This window comes from Rhodotorula toruloides (assembly GCF_000320785.1).
Source record: "Rhodotorula toruloides NP11 unplaced genomic scaffold Scaffold36, whole genome shotgun sequence".
Classification (NCBI taxonomy): Eukaryota; Fungi; Basidiomycota; class Microbotryomycetes; order Sporidiobolales; family Sporidiobolaceae; genus Rhodotorula; species Rhodotorula toruloides.
In genome coordinates this window covers 15,693-37,858 of record NW_015622996.1, presented here as the reverse complement: position 1 = coordinate 37,858, position 22,166 = coordinate 15,693, and the positions used below count along the sequence as shown (strand labels likewise).

Here is a 22,166-nt window from a genome sequence, read left to right as displayed (position 1 = left end):
GGGCGTCTCGTTCGTCGCTTCCCTCAGCCCAGTCGATCCTTTTACGTACGTACGTTTTGCAGCTCCAACAAGCTGCGCCAAGTCGTCGTTGCCGCAGGGGAGTGAAGCGACTTGGTCGATGAGCGCATTGCGAGGAACAGCTTTGTGAGACAGTTGGACCGCAGTCGTAGACGTCGCGAGGCTCTCAAATGCGAGCGAAGATCCGAAGCGTGCGTCTGTGCAAGGGGAGCGAGGCTGAGGACGAGCGAGCGACGCGTCAGCGGGATGGGGAGGGGAGCCAGCGCAAGAGGGAGGAGACTTTGGGAAGGTCGAGTTGTTCGAGTCGTTTCTTACGCTCAACGATGCTGCTGAATCTGATTCAGCTTGGTATTGCTGCTGCGACTACGTATAAAAAAGCGGGAACGAGACGGGAGACGAGGCAAGCGGGAGACGGTCGTTCGGCTTTACATGAACTTCTGCGCGAGCGCTGTAAGGGGAGGGCGAGTGTCAGCGTCGCTGCACCGACTCGACTTGCGCAGCGTACAACGACACGATGCGAGCGGTGGGTAGATGCGAAGGGAGTACGCGACGCACAGAAGAGCTGGCCCATTCCTCCCTCGGAGCCGCCGCCAACCATACCCGAGACCTGGTTCTTGACCAGCAGCTTCATCATGGTCTGCGGAACGAGCGCTCAGCGAGAGAAGGGGCGGAGAAGCGAGCGGTTACGAACCTGAGCTGCCGAGTTGACGACATCCTGCTTGCCTCCGCCGGCGGCGCCGCCGTTCTGGTTGAAGAGCTGCGCGGCCTCGCTCATGGCTGCGCATCACGCGTGAGCCTCAGGGTGATCGCAGAGGAGAGGCGGGACGCACCCTGCCCGATGAGCTGCGACTGGAAGTTCCCTCCACCGCCGGACTGCTGCCCGCCCTGACCGCTCGTAAACTTCTTGAGCGCGTTCAGAGCAGCAGCAGCACCGAGCGAGTCGGCACCCATGTTGCTCGAGTCGCCTTGGCCGTAGGCTTGCTGGTGCGCCTGCTGGAGACCTTGCTCGTCGAGGTTGTTCGGGTCGTCGTTCTGGTTCTGGAGGAACGACACTGTGCGAAGGGGCGAAGAAGCTACATCAGCCAGAATCTTGCGCGACGGGAGCCCAACTCTCAAGATCGACGGGACGCACTCGCAGAGGAGAACATGCCCGAGTCCTCGCCCGAGTGGTTCGATGCGTGCTGGACGGCCTGGTCCTGGTTGAGGAACTGGCTGGCGAAACCGCCGACTGTGCGAAAGAGCGCATGCGTTAGCTTGCTGGTTGCAGAGCGGACCGACAGACGAGCGAAGAGATGTCCGCGAACGCACTTCCTCCCGACTGGCCAGGCGGGCGGTTGTCGCTCGAGTTGAACTGGCTGCCACCCTGAATCCCAAAGTCCCCTCCACCCTGTCCCGCGTGCATACGCCCGCCCGTAAAGTCGCTCTGCTGGCCGTACTCGTTCTGTCCACCTCCGAAACCGCCCTGTCCGCCGCCGTACGAGTCCCCGCCGCCCTCGTACGGGTTGCCGCCGCCCTGCTGCTGCTGCTGGTTGTTACCCTGTCCCTGCTGATACTGGTTGAGCGCCTGCCCGAGCGAGAGAGGGTCAGTTTGCCAGTCATCGTCATCGAGGGTGAAGGTGCGGGTGAGGAGGGGACGAGAGGGCGTGGGAGCACCGCGAGTGGGTTGGAGGGCGTGCTCACCTGCTTGGCGAATCCCATCAAGTTGTCCATGGTGTCTGCGCGTGTGCTGTGGTGAGTGCGAGGAGGACAAGGCGAGGTGGGGCTGCGTGAGGAGAGGGTGGTCGCTCAGTACTGCTCTGGCGGGACTGGCGATGTCTGCAGTAATTCCAGTAATACATCTTAGAATTTACTGGCTAGTCGAGTCCTTATTAGCTGAGGTTGTCATCACCCTCGCCTCCTCGACTTGCTCCCCTTCACCACCTCGCGACAACTCATCACGAGCAGCTTCAACGAGCACACCATCAAGCTCACAGCGTCTCACTCACCACGGTCCCGCCCGCGCACTCGCTCCCCACGCCGCCCGCGTCCCTCACAGCCCTCTCGCCTCTCTGAACCTCCTATTCCCTCTCATCGCCCGACCATGCCGACGGAGCGCCGCGCACGCAAGACGCTGACCGGAGCGGCGCCCAAGAAGCGCGAGAACAAGTACCAGAAGTATGGCTGCTGGGCGTCGGACGGGAGTGCGTCCTTCTCCTCCTCCTCCTCCTCCTCGAGCGGATGCACTCGCTTTCACAGGGTCAGCTGAGGTACTGACGAGCTGCCTCTCACGCTCTTGCACCCGGTTGTATCCCGCTGTACCGCACGACCTCCCACCGACAGCCATCTTCTGCTTCTGCGACAACGACCCTCGCCTCGAAGCCGCGCAGCGCACCTGCCAAGTCAGCGACAAGGGCAACGTAGGCCGCAAGTTCTGGGCGTGTGACAACCGCTTGGAGAACTGCGGCTTCTTCGCGTGGGACGACGAGCTGGCGAAGAACGGCCACCCGGGCTGGGGAGAGTTCCACGCGAGCGACGAGGACGAGGACGTCGAAGTTGACCGCCGCGGACACCGCCTCGGAGACGGCTACATCACCCCTCCTCCCTCGACCCAGAACTCGCCCGTCGCCGGACCTTCGACGCCGCGCAAGAACAAGAAGCGCCGCGTCGAGCGCGAACCGTCGCCTGACTGGCCGGACATCGAGGCGGTTCAGGCCGAGCTGGACGACAAGAAGAAGGAGGTGCGCGAGTTGCGCAGGGAGAAGGACGAGTGGAGGAAGGAGAAGGACGAGATGAAGAAGGAGATTGACGGGCTCAAGACGGAGAACTCGAGGTTGCTCGCGAAGGTCTACCCCGAGGTCTTTGGGTGCGTTCTAGCCCGCGTCGTTTCACTCAGTCCGTTTCGTCCTGACCCTGACCTCGGCATTGCTCGATAGTGACAGGGTTGCGGCTGCGTGATGCAGACTGGCGAGGAGGAATCGCTTGTTGGAAGAATGCCGCTTCGTAGGTCTCCCGCTCGCTCTCGCGCGTCATCCAGATCTGACATCTGGGCTCTTCGCAGGTGTCGACGGTCGCGAGGGTAGCAGGAGGAACGCACGCTTAGCATCTTTGCCCTTTCTTGTCCATTTCTCGCCCGCATCTCTTGCTTAGCTTCTTCCCTCTCCTCTTTCTCGTCGTACCAAATGTTGCTTGTATCTAGTGAACCGTCCTACGTGCCCCAACAAAGCCAACGGGGAGGGAAGAAAGGAGACTCGCCCGCCCTCGCCTCTCTTGACCTCCTTCCGCTCACTCGTTCGCCTCAATCCGGCGTCATCGACCGTCTGGGACGCTCGGAGTCTTTTCAAACGTCTGTGCTCGACCACCATCTACTTCGCACCGCGCCCACCGCTATCCCCAGCCCTCCTCAGCCTCTCGCCCCTGCTGATCCGCTCGCCCTCTCATCTCATCCGGACTCGCCCCCTCCGACCTTCGAAGGCCTCCCCGCCACTCCTCCACCTAATCACACCACTACGATGGCCTACACGCCGCCTCGTAGGACGTTGACGGGCGAGTTTGCGATTTCTCGCTCGGAGAAGTATTGGGACTGTTTTGACGACGACGGCAGTGCGTTCTCAGTCTGCTCAACTTGTCTTGAGTACAGTGCGCTAATCGGCAGTCCCCACGCCCACTGTTCGCACCCGTCCCGCTCGACACCACACTCCTCTTCCCCTCTTTCTCGCCCGCTCCTCTCCCCCTCAGCCATCTACTGCTTCTGCGACGTCAGCCCCCGCTACCGCGCAATCAAGCTCACGACCGCAAGCAACAAGAACGGAAACCTCGGTCGCATGTTCTACCGCTGCAGGAAGAAGAAGGACAGGGCTTGCAGGTTCTTCATTTGGGAGGAGTGCGTCCTTTCCTTCCTTCTCCCCGCCAAAAAAACGTGTTTGTTGACGAAGGATTGATGCAGCGAACTCGAGGCGCATGGTTGGCCTGGATACCCTGACGACGACGACCTCCTCGCCAACATCGATTACGACGAACTTGCCGCCGGCCCCGCTCCTCCTCCTCCTCCCGGCAAAGCTCCTGCTTCGACGCCTCCTACCTCGCCGCAAGTCACGCCGAACGTCTCGCCCGTTGCGAAAGAAGACAAGAAGCGTCCGGTCGAGGAGGGGCCCGCTCGCGAGTCGCCAGAGGAGAAGAAACCACGCATCGAGCCGCCCAAGGTGGAGGAAAAGGCTGTAAGACTCGAGGAGGATGCGGTCAAGCGCGAGGAGCGCGTCGAGGAGGTCAAGGAGGAGGATGCGTGCGGATTGCGAAGGTCGAAGCGAGTTTCGGGTGCGTACGATCGCCTTTCTCCCCTACTGACAGGCGCCGTTACGCTAACGCGCTTCCCCGCCGGCTCGCAGTGAAGCCAAAGAGGTTCGACGAGGGATTGTGGACGGAGTGAGGAGGGAGGAGGAGGAATCGCTTGGACTGCTTGCCTTTCGCTAGCTTTGTTTCCTTTACCCGCGCTCTGCCAGTCCTGTACAGATGCTCTTGTTTCGTTGATCTCAACTACAACAACAGTGGCAGACGAGACGATACAAGACGGAGAGACTCTGAATCCGCGAGATGGTACAACGAGGCGAGATCTGTGGAAGACACCGAAGGAGCCGGGTATATGGACCACGAAATGGAGTGCACAACGAAACGAGATGGCAGGAGCAGGACACCCTCGAGCGAACGTCCCCTCTCCCGCCTCCTGCTCCTCGACAACCGCCTCCGCCCTCGTCGCGGTCTCCTCCTTGCCCTCGCCACTCCAGCTCGCGCACATCCTCAACGTCCTCCACTCGTCATCGCCGTCAAGGCGCCAACCTCAGCGCTGTCAGTCTTCAAAGAACAGGAAGACGAACCAGTTGATTCAGAACCAAGGCGAGGCTTGCGACCCTGCTGAGGGCGCGCGTTGCGTATAACTCGGACTAGCAGAGCGCGTCAACACCCCAGTCTCGAGTCGCAAGCCCCATCCTTGTTTTTGCGTTCCTCCTCACGGTGACTACGGGGGCGAATGTGGCATGCCAGCACCGCAGCACCCTGGATCGCCTCCGGTTCTTCGGCGACCGACGACGCCTTGGTCGTCACTCCGACGGGAAGTCCGAGGCGGAGGGCGAAAAGGTCGTGCGAGAACAAGAATGAGAGGGAAGGTCGGAAGCCGCGCCGAGTTGCGAAAGTCGTGGGTCGAGTCGCGGCTCGCTGCTCAACTAGGCATCCTCGCTGCGGAACGAGCGAAGCGAAGGTCAGTCTCGAAGCTGCGAAGTGATGAAGGAGGAAACGACGCACCCGTCAACCTCGTGCAACGCGTTCCGCCATCAACAGCGGGCCAGCCATGGTGGAAAGGCGTCATGGCGACGGACGGTGCGAAGGACGGCGCCCGAGTCTTGGCATGGACGCATGTGGCGAGGCCGAAGGAGTGAGGCGGCACCTCGAGAATGTAAGGCACAACAAGAAGGGGAACACGGAGAGCACAACATTGACGCCGTCCAGGCCGCTCGCCGCGACGACCTGGCAAACGGGTCCCGCCCAATACTCCTCGCCATCGTCTTCTCCTGCGACCGCACCCATACCTGCTCATCCGCCGCGATGTTCGAGGCGGAAGCTTCGGGTGACGACGAGGCCATGACGGCCGTTCCATGGCCCGCGAAAGACGCGGCTGTTGGGACGAAGTCGAAGGAAAGGTCGGAAAGCTCGGCGCCCATAGAAGGCTCGAAGGAGGGGGTCGCGAGTGTATCGGGGCAGATCGTTTGAGGCAACGTGAAGATGGCTGATGCGGCCGGGCGAGTCGAGTCTTCGTTCGACAGCGGAAGCGACGGCGAGCTCGCGGGCGGGGTGCAAGATTCGTCCTCCTCATTCTCCTTGTCGCACAGCGAAGCCTGCTGGTCTCGCTCGAAAACCTGCCACGCGAGTTTTCCCTCGACGCAGAGAGCCGCATACTCTTCGTCCGTCACCCATCGCTCGACAAGGACCTGTAGCAACGATGCGCGTCAGCTTGAGAACGGCGAGAGTGGAAAGGAAGGAAGCCGGCGCACCCTGTACGTCGCCGTCTCGATCGACTCGTCCGTACCCGTCCGCATCTTGTGCACCTGCCGCATATCGACGACCTCAGCGAGCCTTCTCTGCTGCCCATACTGGTCGATTCTAAACATCAACCCGGCGCTGCCGATCCACGAATCGCCGATCTGGCGGGCAGTGTGCGGAGAGGTGGAAGACGGAGAGGCGGGTTTGGCGTCGAGGTCGGCGACAACGGAGGAAGGGGTACGTGAAGGGAAACGGCACTCGGCATGGCGCTTCGTGCGAGGCGAGGAAAAGGGTGTCGTCACGAGCGGGCGAGGCGAGGTTCGGATGTATGTATAGCTGAAGTTGTCGGTCGTGTTGTCGGCGAGTCCGGGGGCAATATGACGAGGGCGTTTCTGAGCAGGAAGTCCGCCTTCGAGCGTCTGCGGATTCGAGTCGGCCTTCTTCGTCCCAAAGGATGCCGAGCGGTAGAGGCTTGTCGAGTCTTGATGCGAAGCTTCCGGCGAGACGTCCTCAAACTTGCGCTTCTCGCGGACACCAGCAACGTCCGGATAATTAATTGGTACGCGGACGCTTGCTCCCGCGAGATCGACGGCGGTGAAGCGGCGTGTCGGCAAGCGCAGGTGGTGCAGTCGAGCGGCGTTTGGCGGGACGGCGCCTGAAGAGGACGAGAGCCCAGGAGGTTGACCAAGTCTTCGCCAGCGCTGGCGTCGTAGGCGCGTCCGCCTCTTCCGCCGCAAAAGCGTCTCCCTCCTCCGTCTCGACCGCATCTGCCTCATCGGCAGTGGGCGGCTGGAAGCCGGCGGGACTGTCGATACCAAGGCTAAAGCAGTCCGAGGCGTTGTCCTCCTCCTCGGCCGCAATCAAGTCGTCTTCGAGATCGCCATCTTTCGGCGAGTCGAGGTGAGGTGGTTCGAGCTGCTCAGAAGCGATGAAGTCGTTCTCGGCGCCGGCACAGATGGTCGACTCGGATGCGGTCGGCGCGTCCAGCGGATCTTGATTGAGGACGGGAATCTGCGGGAAATGCAAAGTCAGCGGCATGTCGAGCGAGTACCAACGTTGCGCGCACCGAGAGGTTGTTCGGCAGCTCGTTCGGAGGCGTGAAGGTGAACTGGGTCGTCTCAGGCGCGATCGCCTCTCCTACCGTCTCGCCGTCAAGGGAGGAGTCGAGACCATCCGAGTCGCCTTCGTCCGCTGTGGTCGCTTCGGGCGCGGCGATGCCGTAGAGCGTGACGCTGATGAACCTGTTGAATCGTTTGCGGGCGGCGGCGAGGAAGGAGAGACGAGTCTTGAGGCGGGTGACGATGGAAAGGGACTGAACGCGAGAGACACGCTGAAGAGCGGTTGAGTCGCAGGCTTCGTCTTCGTCATCAGAGTTGTCGGTGTCGATGGAGCTGGCGCGGTAGGCGCGGGTGCGGGACCGCTTGAAGGCCGGGCGCGAGCACTCGAGCGTCTGGTAACGCTTCTTGCGACGCGGGGCGGGTCGGCGGGGTTCGTCGTCGACCTCCGAGTCGGCGTTGCGGATGCGGGAGGGCTCGTAGAAGGGGTACATGATGTCGTGCTTGTGAATGTAGTCGTCGATGTCGGACTCGCCGCCCGGGACGGCCTCGATGCCTCGCTTGTCGCGCAAGCTGCCGATACCGCGAGCGAAGTGACGAAGCTTCTTGCGTCGAGGCGGGCTCTTGGGGCTGTTCGAGTCTCGGGTGGTGGAAGTCTGGGGCCACCGTACGGCGGCCGTGCGTTTGAGCGGGACCGAGAAAGGCTCCGCCAATGCGTCGGAATCGTCCGTCTCCATGTCTGACGAAGACGTGTCCTTGTCGTCGGGTACCGTCTGCGCAGTCGAGACGGACGTCTTCTCGTCCGCGGCGACCGCAGCCTCGAGGGCTTGTGCGGCATCAGCGACTTGAGCCGTTTCCGCGGTAGTCGCATCCTCGGCGTTCGCAACGGAGGTGTCTTCTTCACGGCTCGATTCGTTACCCGAGTCGTCCTGCTCAGACTCTTCCTCCGAGTCCTCGTCGTCGGTATCGTCGTATTCGCCGCATTCGTCGCTCGCGTCTCCGTCGTCGCTAGTCTCGGATCCGTCGGGGCAGTCGGAGTCCTCGAGCAGACTGGACGCGGCATCCGAGTAGTCCGAGTCGTCAGAGTCCGACTCGTCGAATTCAGCGGTCTCAAGCTCGGCAGGCTCGACTTGCTGGACGTTTTTGGCGGCCTCGACAGGTGCCGGTGTCGGCGCGGGCGAAAGAGTCGTGGTAGGCTTGTCGAGGATGTCGTCGAGACCTTCGCCATCCCAGACTGGCATTTCTTGACGAGGCGTGTCCGGGTCGACAGCGGGGAACCAGTCGGCCGGCAGCAACATTTCGCGCGTCAGGAGAGGGAAGCCGGGCGGGAGAGAGATGGGAGGCAGAGGGCGCGAGGGGTCGTAGGTGTAGGGGAACGTGAAGGGGTCGTAGGTGTCGTCTGCGCGAAGCGAGAGTCAGCAAGTTCGAAGCGAGGGCGAACGGATGGCATGCGTCGCACCTTCCGATTCGAGCGGAACCTTCTGCTGTCCGCTCATGCGGCGGCAGCGACTCTTGGGAGAAGGAGGGCGAGTGGACGAGCGTCTTGGGCGAGGTTTCGGGGAGGAAAAGTCGAGGCCGACGAACGGCGACGGCGGAGCAGGCGGGACACAGTTGAGGACGGATTCGGTTAAAGTTACCATAGCATCTTCGAAGCACGAGGGGTGGCTGCGAGAAGGGCGGGAAGTCAGTCGTGCCAGTTCAGACTGGGACGTCGCAAGCGGGAACTCACGGCTTGAAGCTGAGAGGTCCTCCGATGCAGAGCTTGAGCAGGCCGGTGAGGATAAGGAGCATGACGCGGGGCGGAACAGTCGCATCGAGCCAGTATATGATGGTGAGGAGGTGGGTGCCGTAGGTCGTCTGGGACAGCTTGTCGACGATGGCGGGAACGGTGTGGTACCAGATGTGGAAGTTGAGCATGCCGAGCAGCGTGATGAGGCCGGGAGGCTGCATGTTGGCGAAGTCGAGTGGTCGATGGGAGGGAAAGAGAGAAGAGAGGCAGACGCGGGCTTTTATAGGAGGAGGTCCAGGTGAGACTGCGACGTCCCAAGTCACGGCGTGCGAGCTCGTCCACAGCCTTGTCCATCACCGTCTGCCGCAGGGCAAGCGCTCGCCAGACCAGTCTGTGGCCGTGCAGGCGCTTGTAGCGTGCCTGCTCACCCGTTGGAGCCCTGGGAAGCGAGAACTGCCTTCCACCTCGCGAGTCTGGCGTCGGCTCAGTCCAATAGCTTGCTACAGACTGCATTGCCAGCTTCCACGAACAAAGAAGCGCCCGCAAGTCGTCGTGGTCGGGTTCAGCTTTGCGAGTGATGACCGGAAGGAGGGAGGACAAGGTGGGAGACAGCGGGACCGGCGCAGCTGGTTCAGGAGTGAGCACTGTGGTACTGCTGTGAAGGTCTGCGAGCATCTAGCGAGGGCCGCGGTGCGCGTTGCTGGCCAACCCTCGCCTCCTCACCTTCGTCACCTTTCGACCCTCGACTTGACACCACCGCACGCTATGTCTTCCGCTGAAGGGCTCGCACGAAAGCAGGAGGCTGACTTGACGCCCCAGTGTGACGAGGTGCGCCGCTCGCTCGCTTCGAAGAGGCGTCGTCAGCTCACCCACATCCTCATCGCTTCGCGCACCGCAACAGGTCATCCCCGCCGCAGAGCAGCTTGCAAAGGCGCGCAAGGGCTTCCGTTTTGGGCTAAAGGAGTTACGAGCTGACCGATGTCCGTTCGTTCCGCTCGCGCAGGAGGGCAAGTTGCAGGAGGCCCTCGACAAGCTGTTGGCGCTGGAGAAGCAGGCCCGAAACGTGAGTGCCCGCTGGATAGTCTGCTTGTGGAGACGACTGCTGACTGAGCGGCCGTCTGGCGGGATCGCTGGACAGGCCTCGGACCTTGCCTCGACCTCTCGCCTCCTCATCGCCGTCATCGACATCCTGTTCTCCCATTCCGACTACGCCCAGCTGAACACCTACCTCCACACTCTCTCGCGCAAGCATGGTCAACTACGACAAGCGGTGCAGAAGATGGTGGACAAGGCGATGGAATTTGTCGACAAGCTGGAGGGTGAGGACAAGCTGAAGCTGATTGAGACGCTGAGGGAGATCACGGAGGGTAAAGTACGTCCATCTGGCTCGGACTCTCTGCAGTGTGGCAGCTGCACAGGCACGAGCAGCGTGCACTCTCGAGCAGACGACTTACTATGATTGCCCCGCAGATCTACCTCGAAGTTCCTCGCGCCCGCGTCACCAAAACTCTCGCACACATCAAAGAGTCCGCAGGCGACGTCAACGCCGCGTCCGAGCTGATGCAGGAGCTGCAGATCGAGACGTTCGGGTCGATGGAGCGACGGGAAAAGGTCGAGTTCATCCTCGAGCAGATGAGGCTGTTGAAGGAGCAGGAGGATTGGGAGAAGATGGCGATTGTGGCGAAGAAGATCAACTTGAAGTGGTTGGCGGAGAAGGACCACCAGGTGCGTGCAGAGACAAGCGTCTCTAGTTCGGCTCCTCTCCCGTGCGAGCAAGTCGTGCTCATTCAGCTTCTATCCTTCGTCCACAGGACCTCAAACTGCGATACTTCTCCCTCATGATCCTGTACTCTCTCTGGGTCGACAAATACCTCGACGTCGCGAAACACTACCGCTCTGTCGCCGACACGCCCTCGATCTCCGAAAACCCGGTGCTCGCTCAGGCTTGCCTGCGCAATATCGTCTACTTCCTCATCCTCGCGCCCTACGACAACGAGCAGAACGACTTCCTGCAGCGGGTGTGGAAGGATGACAAGCTGAAGGAGTCGAAGGACCTCTAGTGAGTCGCGCCGCTCGACTGTCAGCCGAAGATGCTATCCAGTATCACGTACTGACTAGAAAGGGCCGATCGCCTCCGTAGCGACCTCGTCAAGTGCTTCATCGAGAAGCAGCTGCAACGGTGGCCGAACGTCGAGGCTTTGTATGGCGAGGCACTGCGGCAAACGAAGGTTTTCGGACAGAAGGGGACGAAGGGCGTCGAGCACGACATCGAGGAGGACGAGAAGCACGCGAAGGGCGACAAGCGGTGGAAGGTGCTGCAGGACCGGATTGTTGAGCATGTGCGTGTTCGTCCCTCTGCGCACTGCTGCGCTACAACACAGAGCAGTGTGGGCTGATTGTGAGTGATCTTGCCTACAGAACATTCGCGTCGTCGCCGGCTACTACACCCGGATTCCCCTCTCCCGCCTCGCTACCTTTGTCTCCCTCTCCGTCGCCGAAACCGAGCAATTCCTCGCCCGCCTCGTCACCTCGAAGACGGTCTACGCCAAGATCGACCGTCCTGCGGGCGTCGTCACGTTCGTCAAGCCGAAGACGGGCGACGAGGTGCTGAACGAGTGGAGCAGCGATGTGCACAAGCTGATGGGCCTCGTCGAGAAGACGTGCCACCTGATCGCGAAGGTGCGACGGTCTTTCATCTGATCTCACGTCCCCCTCTCATCGCTGACTGGTCTCGCCGACGCAGGAGCACGCCGTCCATGCCGCTCTGAAGGCTCAGCAGGCGCGAGCGTGAACTCTTCGTCCCGCTTGACTGCAATTGCAACGCTCGCTTGCCGTTTACGGACTCTGTCTGCGTATAGAGAGTCTGGCAAGCCGTTCGTCCTGCGAGAAGAATACTTTGCTGCTTGGCGACGTTCTCCGAAGTTGGCACCGCGTGCTCGTCGCTCTTCCTCCTTCTCTTCGCTTGCCAGGCTTGCCGCTGCCAGTACTGCTTGCGACCGCACTCAGCAACACACTACGCACCCCCAAAGACTCGCAACGATGGAGTACCCGCTCGCCCATTCTCATCTCCTCCTTAAGCGTCTCCTCGCCCTCAACAAGCCCAAGTCGCTTGCGCCAGCGTTTCACTATGTGTACATGCTCGGGGAGGTCTCTCAGGTGTGCACCGGTACTACAACAGTCTGGCTAAAGCGTTTGCTGACCTATACTCGACTTCCCGCTTCTCTGCACCTCCCAAACGACCCTCCCGTCGGCGTCTCTTACACTGCCTGACAGTGCCGCCACGACACCGGTGCGTGATGACTGCTTGCAACCTGGCGCATCCCTCGCTGACCTCAGATTGCCCGATTAACAGACCGCGAACTTCCCTTCCGCCAGGAAGCCAACTTTGCGTGGCTTTCGGGCTGCGATGTGCCCGGCAGCGCTTTGACGATCGCGTACGAGCACGAGGGCGGCGAGGAGGTTGACCCGAGCAAGGTCCAGACCCGCCTCTGGCTTCCCGACATTGACGACGCCGAGGTGATGTGGTGTGGACTCCCTCCTTCGCCTGAGGACCTCGCGAAGGACATCAAGCTTACGTCCATCCAGCGCGGATGGACCGCTCCTGCGCTCTACCCTCCCAAGCCGGCCAACACGGCCCCGCCGACTATCCTTCACACCCTCCCGAACGTCCGCCCGCCCACCTCCGTGATCGCCTCGATCAACGGTCCCTCGCACACCACCGACTACCTCTTGAAGGCGCTGCACGAGGCGAGGCGGAACAAGTCCCCGCGGGAGATCGAGTTGATGAAGAGGGCGAGCGAGGTCACGGCTGGCGCGCACCGGGAGTTGATGCGCTTGGTCGGGTCCGGCGCGATCAAGGACGAGAACGCTGCCGAGGCAGAGTTCGTCGCGTATTGCAGGAGGAATGGCGCAAAGTACCAGGCGTACATGCCCATCGTTGCGGCGGGAACTTCGGCCGGCACGCTCCACTACGTCGACAACGACCGCCCCTTCCCCTCTCAGCCTCCTACCCTCCTCCTCGTCGACGCCGGCGCAGAGTGGCGCAACTACGCTGCAGACGTCACCCGCTGCATTCCCATCGGTAACGGCGGCAGGTTCACGAGGGAGTGCCGCGATATCTACGAGACGGTCCTGGCGATGCAGGAGGAGGCTTTCAAGCTCATCAAGCCTGGAACGGACTGGGAGGCGATCCAGCGATTGATGTGCGTCCAGTCTTGCAATCCCTCCGCCACCGCTAACTCTCGTCTCGCAGGCACGACGTCCTCGCTCGTCGCCTTCTCCGCATCGGCATCTTCAAGGCCGGCCCGCTCGGTAACGCTTCCGAAGACGAGGTTGTCGCGAAGCTCATCTCCGAAGGCCTCACCTCCGCCTTCTACCCTCACGGTGTCGGGCACCTCCTCGGTATCGACGTCCACGACGTCGGCGGTCTCCCGCAAGGCAAGTCAACGGAGCCGCTCCTCAAGTACCTCCGCCTGCGTGTGCCGCTCGAAGAGGGCTTTGTCGTCACGGTCGAGCCGGGCTGCTACTTCAACGATCACCTCTTTGCGCCGTTCAAGAACAGCGAGTTTGTCGACCACGCCAAGCTGCAGCAGTACCGCTACGTTGGCGGCGTCCGCATCGAGGACAAGTACGTGCCCTCTCGACGACTGCTCAAACGCTTGCTGACCAAGGTGTCGCCCAAACAGCCTTCTCGTCACCAAGACTGGCTTCGAGAACCTCACTCCTTCATGGCTTCCCAAGACTGTGGCCGACATCGAGAGCGTCACGACCGGACAGTCTGCCTAATGGTCGCATGCTCGCAATGACAGAAACGGATCAAGCAAAGTCGCGTGGAGAGACTCCTTGACTTGGTTGCGATTGCGAAGGTACAGACGAAAGACGGTAAGGAAGGGAGGAACGGAACAGAGTCGCCCGCATCTAGTCTACGCATGCAAGCTTAAGCAGATCCGCCCTCACCACCGCCGCCGCCGCCCGAAGTCGGAGTCGCAGCGGGCGCCGGACTCTTGCCCTCCGCTCCTCCCTCCGCACCGCTCATACTGCCGCTTTTGCCCCTCCCGCCGCGGCCACGCCACTCGCCGTTCGACCTGCCGCGCCCACCACGACCGCCGCGCCCGCGTCCACGTCCACGCCCGCCCTCGCCGGGAGTCGAGGGAGCACCCTCCGCGCCCGACGACTCGGTCGCCGCAGCCTCGTCCGCCGAAGCGACTGCGCCAGCTGCGTCAGCCTTGTCCGCCTTGCCCGAAGCAGGAATCTCCGCGTTGGTTGCAGGAGCGGGAGTAGTCGACTGCTGCTGCTGCTGTTGCTGGTGAGGCGCACCGCCGTTGCGAGGGCCTCGTCCCGACGGCTGGCGCTGCTGCTGCTGCTGCTGCTGCTGGGCAGGCTGAGCCGGAGTCTGCGCGGCATTCGGGACAGCAGGCTTCGCCTCGTCCTGCTTAGCCTGCGCCGATCCCGCCTTTGCATCGTCCTTGACCGGTCCAGGCGAAGGAGCGACGACCGAGCCCGCGACAGGCGTCGCACCGGCGTGTCCCCATCCGCCGGGAACGGTAAAGCCTCCACCGCCACGTCCACCTCCGCGAGGACCCGAAGGACCACGCTGGTGAGGGTGGTTACCGAGCGGGGTAGGGCGGCCGATGGGTCCGTTCGCGCCGGGTCCGAAGGGGCGCTGCTGGGAGAAGGCGGCGGGAGCGGTAGGGACGGGAGCTGCTGCAGGAGTCGCGTTGGCAGCGGCGACAGGAGCGTGAGGGAGGTTGGGGCGGGTGTTGCTGGAAGGAGCGGCGTTGGCGGGGACGGGAGAGGCGGCAGCGGCGGGGCGAGGCGTGTTCTGGCGGTAGGCGAAGTTGAAGCCTGAGAGCAGCAGAGGCGGTAAGTTACTGTTGAGAGCGAAGGAAGTATGCGACGTACCCTGGCTCTTCATCTCGCTACCGATCCGTCCCTCGCGAACATCGAGGACAAGGCTGCCATAAGCCGCGTCAGGCAAGTTCCTGCAGGCGAAAGCGTGAGCTTGAGATCATCTGACAGACATGTGCGCCGAACGCACCAGTGCCAGCAGTTCTTCCACGCCGTTTCCTCGATCGCAGCGCCGCCCGAGCCGGGAGGGTTGCTCGTCGGGATCCGGTTGGCGACTGCGAGGGCGTTCTGGAGAAGGCTTCGCTGGTTGTCACTGCGCGAGAACGTGATTCATCAGTCCTGCTCTGTCGAGAGGAACACAGGGCAGGACGTACTCGACGACGCTCTCAACCTGACCCTTGACGTTGTCCCAAATCTCCCTGAAGCTCTTTTGCGACGACTCGAGCTTGCTACGAAACGCGTCCGGGTCGTGCTGAACCGAGAATTCGTTGTACGAGACGCCGTAGCGGAAGTGCAGGCCGGCGGAGATGGTGAGGTCGGCTTTCAGGACGAGTGCGAGTTGCGAGATGAGGCCTTCTCGGCCGGGCGAGGCGTGCGTGATGAGGATGCGAGTCTCGGAGGGGTCGTAGACCTGTAGAACAGTTGCACGGTCAGTCTCGCAGAGGAGCAATACATTCGAGGAGGGACTCGCCTTCTGAGCGGTGTCAACGAGCTCGCCAATTTGGAGAACTGTCGTCCACATCGTACCCTGGCCGCCAGCAATAGTTGCCGTGCCGGTACCGTTGTCGAACAGCTTGTGCGGGACGACCGCACCGCCGAGACCGAACAAGCGCAGGCGAACACCGCCGATCAGAAGGACGCGGGTGGTCGCCTCGTCGAGAACGGTGAGGTTGGGGATGGAGTAAGAAGGAGGAGTCATGGGAAGGGTACCGAAAGAGGGGCGGGTTGCGGTGGAAGGAGGAGCGGGAGCGAGAGTCGAGGGGTCGGAAGGGATGGATTGGGCGGACGGAGGGGCGAGGCGGATCTTTTCGAGAATGGCGACGTCCTCACATGCACCCCAGACGGTGTAAACGGGGACGTTGAGCTTGAGTTCGCCCGAGAGGAGCTTGGGGAACTCGCTCAGGCCGAATGCAGGCGATTCGGAGGGAGAAGCGTTCGGGAAGGCGGTTTTGGGAGGGTTGGCGAGGAGCTCGCGCATTTGAGAAGGGGAGGTGCTGGGCGAGAGAAGTTGCGAACGGAAGGCGGGCGAAATGAGCGACGAGTACTGGACGAGGTGCTTCAGTGTTCGGTCGGAGATGGAGGCGAGAGACGACGGTTCTGTGCGGAACCGACGGCGTCAGCGGCATTGACGACCTAGTCTCCACGTCCCCGGCTCACCGTAGAAGCCAAAGTCTCCGCTGTGGATGATGGCGACAGCCGAGTGCTCCGCTGCGAGCGTGTTGAGGGTCGAGATGGCGCCTGCGCGGAGTTAATGGCGGGTCAGTCGGCTGTGCGAGTTCGTTCAGTGTTTGGCTACCGCTCAACAGAGCCCTCTAACCCTTCGCAACACGCTGTCGAGACGAACGGACCTCCCCACCACGAAGGGGTTCCGACGAGACGAGGCTTCGTACGAGCGCTGTGGTGCTTCGAACGCCGCGCCACGCTGCGCCTGACCATCGACTGCGTCGGTCCAGCAAGCGCGCGCAGCCCCATCTGCCAGCCAGCCGCCCCTCACGACCCCTTCACGAGATCGAGTGCCCAACCCCTCCTCGCCGGCCACAACTCGGAGCAAAGGCCTGCAAGCTGACCTCGTACGTCTGCGACACAGAGGATCCTGCCAGCCTCCGTGTTGATCACGTCGACGCGGCTGGTCATCGAGTCGACCTGGACCTGCTTCGACGGCGCTGCGGCCGCTGGCTGAGCGGGTTGCTGGACTGCATCGGCGGACTGCATGGTTGTAGATGGACCAAGAAAGGGTATCAGAGCCACAGAACGGGCTGAGCAGCGGTCGACGTCGGAGCCAGGTCTCGTCGTGGTCGCTCTCGCTCGAACCGCTCACACGCTGCTGCTCAAGTTGCTCGGGAGTGGTGCACTGACGCATGCTGAGGCCCTGATAACCTGCTGGACTGCGGGAGACGGACCAGAACCGACGCCAACGCCGCGACGACCGATCTTCTCCTCTCCGCCAACTCCTCCGTACAGGTCTCTTGGAGAACGCTGCCACGGTTGCGGATTTGGGCATGGGACGACGTTATCAGGGACACGCGGACAGCGCCTGCTCGGACAAGTTGCGCAATACGAGCGCTCGCACGCTCACGGACCGGTGCCCGACATTGCTTCTCTGCTGACCAAGTCCGTTGCTGGGCTGTCCGGCGCTGCTTCGCTGACTGATTGCTTACGAGGGTACGACCGACATACGGCCGATAAGGCGTCCGCACTCCCGAACCCAGTCGCAGACGCTGCTCTCTTCTTCACCACCTCACGCCTCCTCTCACACGATGTCTTCGCCTACTCCCAACGTCTACGTCATTTCTGGCGCCTCTCGCGGCATCGGTTTCGCCATCACCTCCATCCTTGCTCAACGCGACAACGTCCTCATCTTTGCCGGCGCACGCGACCTGAAGTCGACGCAGCTGAACGAGCTCGCCCTGAAGTCTGGCGGCAAGGTCGTCCCGGTCAAGCTCGAGTCGACGAGTGTCGAGGATGCCGCTGCGCTTGCAAAGGTTGTCGAGGAGAAGGCTGGAAAGGTCGACTACGTCTTGGCGGTGGCCGGTTCGTCCTTGCCATCCTCCTGAACCTTTCACGTGTACTAACGCTCGTGAACTCCCTTGACCAGGCATCTCCCAGTCGACCGACCCGATCGCCCAGGTTCCGCTCGACGACGTCAGGCGTCACTTCGAAGTCAACACCATCGGCCCTCTCGTCCTGTTCCAATCCCTCCTCGCCCTCCTCACCAAGTCCAGCGCGCCGCACTTTATCGTCGTCTCCACCATCGCCGGCTCGATCGCCTCCATGCCCCAATTCCTGTTCCCCGTGAGCTCGTACGCGATCTCCAAGACCGCCGTCAACTCGGCCGTGGTGCGCATCGCGGTCGAGCACCCCGATCTGGACGCATTCGTCTGCCACCCGGGCGTGGTCAGTAGCGACATGATCAAGGAGTATGTGGCGAAGACGGGCACAGCGCTCTCGGACTTTGAGTCGATGGGTATGATCACCCCGGAAGAATCGGCTGCGAGTCTCGTCAAGCTCTTCGACGGGGCCAAGAAGGAGACGCACTCGGGCAAGTTCTTCAACGTGGACGGGACGTTCTTGCCATGGTAGACGAGCTCGTATCGATAGAGATTTCCGTTGCAGTGAAGAATCAGTCGTCTGTGCACCCTCTCCGTTGCGGAAAGGCCTGCTCAACATAGCTTCGGCTTGCACACTCAGTCAATCTGATACGGTGCCGCTACCTCCGAATCGCGCAACCGCTCCTTCCTCCTCAGCCAGCGCAAAATCTTGGCCTTGCTCGCCGCGACATCCGCATCCCCCTCCTCGCGCTGTTCCCTCATCCGCCTCTCCTCCTTACACACCTCGCACATACACACCCAACTCGAAAGCCGATGCAACTCCTCCCTCTCCTCTTCGTAGCTCTGCTCGCCCTCCTGGCGCCGCTCAAACGGTTCAAGCACCTTGAACCGCTCGAGCGCGATGGCTTTCATCTCGGCGTCCAGACCGAGGTGTGCGGCAGCGCAGAGCGCGCAGAATCGGTAGTCGCGCCCGTAGGGACCGCTTCCGCCCATCACGAGCGTCGGGAGGACTGGCGGACCGTTGTCCGTCGGGGCGGGTCGACGAGCGATAGTTGCTGAGGCGAGGCTAGAGAGGGAGGTGGAGGAAGAAGCGCGGCGGTGAGCGAGAGGGCGAGGGTGGGAAGGAGGTGCAGAGGCGTCGAGGCGTGCGAGAAGGGTGAGAAGCAGGCGTTGCTCGAGAGTTGCGGGTCGTTCGGCGGCCGATGAATCGTCGCTGAAATCGTTGACATCAGAACTGGAGGGAAAGGGTGGGCTGGACGAGCGAGGTCGAGCGGACTGCGGCGGAAGGCGGGAGGGTAACGAGATGCCTGGGTCGAGGTGGTGCACGCGTTCCCAGAACGGCGGGACATGCAAGTCGGACTCGTAGGGTATGAAACGGGAGCAGGATATGCAGGTATAGGAGGCTTCGACCAGGTCGCGAAGGTGAGGGGGTATGTTGGCGAGCGCGCTGGGCGAGCCGGAATCGGTCGGACCGTCAAGATTAAGCGATTGTAGGAGCTGTGCTGAAAGGCCCGCGAGCGAAGTGGCGGAAGCAGGCGTAGATGAGGGAAGGAGGCGGTCCGGCCGCAAGTCGGAGATCGTGCACCGCAGGTCAATGAGTACGTCCCGGACATTCGCGCGAGTACCGGCGCGCTTCGTCGTCCTGCGATGCCGGCCACTGGTACTGGTCGAGAGGGGCTTGAGAGCCTTGCGAGAGCTGACGAGGCGGTTGGCGTGTGTGCGGAGGCGACGGAGGGAGGAGAAGAGGGTGACCCAAGGCGGAAGATGCGGGAAGGCGTTGTGCGAGAGTGAGAGGGTTTCGAGGTTCGGAAAGAGCGTTGTAAGGAAGAACGGGAAGACTGGACAAGCGGATGCAAGTCAGCGACGGATCAGGGCGGGGGCAAAGCGGGAGGGACTCGCTCGTAAGCCGATTCTTCGAAAGGTCGAGGCTTTTGACGTTGTCGAGCGCTCTCCTAGCCTTCGCTTGCCCTTCCTTCGCCGTCGCAACCGTAAACGAGAAGTACCAAGCGGCGACTTCCTCGATGCGGCGCAGAGACGGCCATGAGGACAAGGTGGAGTCATCGAGCGCGAGGTCGGAGAGCGAGATGCGGGGAAGAGACGACGGGAGGAGGAACGACTCGAGGGAAGTGAGTAGAGCTGCATCGAGGGCGGTGTGCGGGTCTTGCGAGAGGAAGTCGGGAGGCGGGTTCTGTTCGATCGACGTCAGCCGGCGTCTACGTCTCGAGCTAGGTCAATTGCGCACCTTGGCGACATTATCTTCGGCGAAAGCAGCCCAATCCGCCGACTCGACTTCCTTCCCCTTTCCCTTTCCTGTCGTCCCGTCATCCTTCGCGCCTACAATCCATCTTTGCCTGAGCGCCACGAGCGCCTTCGCATCTTCCCTTGCCAGCTTCGTCCGTCTGAACTCGCGGCTCTTGTCTTCGCTGAGGATCGCAGCCCGCACATCTTTCGCGAGTCGTGCAAGCACGGGGACGAAGATACCGAGCTGGTTCTCGCTCGTCGCGGCGAGAGTCGAGGGCCGTGTAAGGGATGGGAAAGGCGGCAGTGTCGACGAGAGCGATTTGAGTGCGCCGGCGAGCGATTCGTACGACTGCGAGGAAAGCGACTGTCGAGCGCGAAGAACGGCAAGCGAGAGACGCAAGTTCGACCTGGCAACGGGCGAATTCGTTCGGGTCGGACCGTTTGTGCCTCCTCGTCCACTGCCGCCGGTCGCAACCGCTCGCCCGCCAATACTCAGGTCAAGTCTCCTCATCCACACAGACTCGTCACCGCTGATCCCGCTGGAGCTCCAGTGAGACTCTGTTTCGAAGTCGTCCTCCAGGTCTTCGTCACTACTGAGCTCGTCTTCTTCTGTCGAGCTGTCCAGACTCGCTTCGGACGTCGAGGTGGACTGCCATGATGAGGAGGAGGAAGACGGGTGCTTGAAGAGCGGTGGAACCCCGCGCGGCTGTATCGGCGCAGGCGGGCGCAGCGCACGTCCAGGAGCATTCATGCGCTCGCAACGCAGCAAAAGCGGCGAGTGTGCAGCGTCGATGTGAGCCGTTCGAGGGAAGAGAGGGTCGTCCTCGTCCAGGTCACCTCACGCTCGTTCCGCTGCTGCTAGAAGGGTGCTAGCCTGTGCAGACGCGCCGACAGAGCTCCAACAAGTTCCTCCAGCACCGCACCCGCCCTCGTTCGCTCTCAGTTCACCTCCTCGCGACTTCCTCTCATCGCTCGACGGAAGGTCGCAAACACCGGCACACCAGCACGCGGTGAGTTGCGAAGTTCACTGTGGTTGTAAATACGCTCAACTACAGCGCACTGACCAGCGCGACCGTCTCGCAGCTCTTCCCGCCTCACCACCACCCCTAGCTCAGCATGTCGATGGTAGCCGACGCCGGCCGCTTTCTCCAGCGGAACCTCGCGCATTTGCGGCCGCCTCCCCTCGCCGGCAAGAAGCACAACAAGATCCCGACCTACTTCCGACCGAAGCCCAAGTTCGTCCAGCTCAAGGACCGCATCCCGTTCTGGTACATCGCCCCGGGAGACAAGGTTCAGGTCATCAAGGGTGACAGGGAGCTGAAGAATGTCACGGGCGTCGTTGACAAGGTGGACCGACTGACGAACCGAGTCATGTTGAAGGGAACCGAGTTCGCAGTGGGTTTGCACTCCGTTTCAGCCAGCTGCTCCTGGCCACTCACGCCACTGAAGGTGCTAAACTACGCTCGACGACTCGCAGCGCAAGAAGCGGCAACCGACCGAGTACAAGGGGCAAGCCCTCGACCCGAACTACAACCCTCCCGAAGGCGGCATCTACTACATCCCCCGCTCTTTCCACGTCTCCAACCTCCGCCTCGTCTACACGCACAAGAACGAGGAGTACCTGGCGACGCGGATCAGGCAGACAAAGGTGACGTGGAACAGGAGGCTCCGGCGCTTCTCGTGGAGGCGGTACGTGTTGGTGCCTGCGCTGGCTACGAACCACGGCGCGGCGCAGTGGAGGCGGCTTGTCTGGCCCGTGGAGGACAAGCCCAAATATGGCGGCAGTACGTCCCGCACTCTCGCACATTTGGTCGGCGGCTCACGTTACTCATATTCGCTCGCTCACCTCGCAGACAAGAACCCGGCGGTTGTTTGCGAGCAGAAGGAGGCGATGCGCAACAACTTCATGCCCGACCTCTCGAAGCTCTCGCTCGTACCGCGCCCCGAAGAGATCTCTCGCGACCCGTCCAAGTACCCCAAGCTGCCGACGGACGCCCCGCCCGAAGTCAAGGTCGGCATCCTCGACGTTGGCGGCGCGTACTGGTCGAGGGCGAACCGGATGAAGCGGTTCAGGCTTAGGAAGGAAGAGGAGAAGAAGTATGGCAAGGAGAAGATGAAGGAGGCGATTGCGGAGCGCGCGGAGAAGAAGAAGCAGCTCCTCAAGCGGCTGCTCGCCTAGAGCTACGTCGTTTCTTTTCATTCGCTGCAATTTGCATACCCCCGTCGCATTCACACCGCCGTGGCTGGCGAGTCTCGCTCGAGGCCGCTTCTCGCTCTTGCTCTCGCCGCTTCCTGGCTGTCTACGTGAGAGACTGACCTTCCAGATATGTCGCCTTCTCGTAGCAAGCAACAGAAAGCGCCTACAGGATGTTGTCACTCCGTCTCCCCGTGAGCTTCGCGCTTCACCTCTCACAACACCCGCTTGCGCTCGTCTACGCCCCTTGCTAGCCCGCTCCTATTGCTTAACCGCTCAAGCACCTCCAAGTAGCTCAGCAAGCGCCC

At 62.0% G+C, this 22,166-nt stretch overlaps 10 protein-coding genes across 10 annotated transcripts; 6 read left to right on the top strand and 4 right to left on the bottom strand.

Annotated features, from left to right (window-relative positions):
- Positions 1-443: 443 nt before the first annotated feature.
- On the bottom strand, positions 444-1,728 carry RHTO_05732 (beta-flanking protein; the record flags this gene model as incomplete). The annotated part of the gene is made up of 7 exons (XM_016419393.1): positions 444-466; positions 574-655; positions 710-795; positions 849-1,070; positions 1,151-1,246; positions 1,327-1,582; positions 1,699-1,728. 7 exons carry the CDS (start codon positions 1,726-1,728, stop codon positions 444-446), a joined length of 795 nt encoding a protein of 264 aa, XP_016269748.1.
- Positions 1,729-2,098: 370 nt separating this feature from the next.
- RHTO_05731 (zinc finger, GRF-type domain containing protein) lies at positions 2,099-2,952 on the top strand (the record flags this gene model as incomplete). Its single annotated transcript, XM_016419392.1, has 3 exons — positions 2,099-2,198; positions 2,338-2,860; positions 2,931-2,952. The coding sequence occupies 3 exons, from the start codon at positions 2,099-2,101 to the stop codon at positions 2,950-2,952; spliced, it is 645 nt and encodes a 214-aa protein (XP_016269747.1).
- Positions 2,953-3,506: 554 nt separating this feature from the next.
- Positions 3,507-4,420, top strand: RHTO_05730 (zinc finger, GRF-type protein; the record flags this gene model as incomplete). Its single annotated transcript, XM_016419391.1, has 4 exons — positions 3,507-3,597; positions 3,733-3,877; positions 3,941-4,308; positions 4,380-4,420. The coding sequence occupies 4 exons, from the start codon at positions 3,507-3,509 to the stop codon at positions 4,418-4,420; spliced, it is 645 nt and encodes a 214-aa protein (XP_016269746.1).
- Positions 4,421-5,206: 786 nt separating this feature from the next.
- RHTO_05729 (uncharacterized protein) lies at positions 5,207-9,029 on the bottom strand (the record flags this gene model as incomplete). Its single annotated transcript, XM_016419390.1, has 8 exons — positions 5,207-5,223; positions 5,290-5,431; positions 5,568-5,972; positions 6,036-6,725; positions 6,787-7,035; positions 7,091-8,478; positions 8,539-8,744; positions 8,809-9,029. 8 exons carry the CDS (start codon positions 9,027-9,029, stop codon positions 5,207-5,209), a joined length of 3,318 nt encoding a protein of 1,105 aa, XP_016269745.1.
- Positions 9,030-9,573: 544 nt separating this feature from the next.
- RHTO_05728 (26S proteasome regulatory subunit N5) lies at positions 9,574-11,599 on the top strand (the record flags this gene model as incomplete). The annotated part of the gene is made up of 9 exons (XM_016419389.1): positions 9,574-9,636; positions 9,710-9,739; positions 9,812-9,871; positions 9,947-10,180; positions 10,279-10,533; positions 10,620-10,867; positions 10,949-11,147; positions 11,227-11,487; positions 11,552-11,599. The coding sequence occupies 9 exons, from the start codon at positions 9,574-9,576 to the stop codon at positions 11,597-11,599; spliced, it is 1,398 nt and encodes a 465-aa protein (XP_016269744.1).
- Positions 11,600-11,847: 248 nt separating this feature from the next.
- RHTO_05727 (Xaa-Pro dipeptidase) lies at positions 11,848-13,593 on the top strand (the record flags this gene model as incomplete). The annotated part of the gene is made up of 5 exons (XM_016419388.1): positions 11,848-11,964; positions 12,082-12,097; positions 12,161-13,010; positions 13,061-13,435; positions 13,494-13,593. The coding sequence occupies 5 exons, from the start codon at positions 11,848-11,850 to the stop codon at positions 13,591-13,593; spliced, it is 1,458 nt and encodes a 485-aa protein (XP_016269743.1).
- Positions 13,594-13,744: 151 nt separating this feature from the next.
- Positions 13,745-16,587, bottom strand: RHTO_05726 (Ser/Thr protein phosphatase family protein; the record flags this gene model as incomplete). Its single annotated transcript, XM_016419387.1, has 6 exons — positions 13,745-14,652; positions 14,710-14,789; positions 14,846-14,968; positions 15,030-15,972; positions 16,033-16,113; positions 16,443-16,587. 6 exons carry the CDS (start codon positions 16,585-16,587, stop codon positions 13,745-13,747), a joined length of 2,280 nt encoding a protein of 759 aa, XP_016269742.1.
- Positions 16,588-17,132: 545 nt separating this feature from the next.
- On the top strand, positions 17,133-17,955 carry RHTO_05725 (protein of glucose/ribitol dehydrogenase family; the record flags this gene model as incomplete). The annotated part of the gene is made up of 2 exons (XM_016419386.1): positions 17,133-17,406; positions 17,471-17,955. The coding sequence occupies 2 exons, from the start codon at positions 17,133-17,135 to the stop codon at positions 17,953-17,955; spliced, it is 759 nt and encodes a 252-aa protein (XP_016269741.1).
- Positions 17,956-18,059: 104 nt separating this feature from the next.
- On the bottom strand, positions 18,060-20,415 carry RHTO_05724 (Leucine-rich repeat containing protein; the record flags this gene model as incomplete). The annotated part of the gene is made up of 3 exons (XM_016419385.1): positions 18,060-19,261; positions 19,323-19,611; positions 19,666-20,415. The coding sequence occupies 3 exons, from the start codon at positions 20,413-20,415 to the stop codon at positions 18,060-18,062; spliced, it is 2,241 nt and encodes a 746-aa protein (XP_016269740.1).
- A 365-nt stretch (positions 20,416-20,780) lies between these two features.
- Positions 20,781-21,843, top strand: RHTO_05723 (translation protein SH3-like domain protein; the record flags this gene model as incomplete). Its single annotated transcript, XM_016419384.1, has 3 exons — positions 20,781-21,059; positions 21,142-21,448; positions 21,518-21,843. 3 exons carry the CDS (start codon positions 20,781-20,783, stop codon positions 21,841-21,843), a joined length of 912 nt encoding a protein of 303 aa, XP_016269739.1.
- Positions 21,844-22,166: the final 323 nt, after the last annotated feature.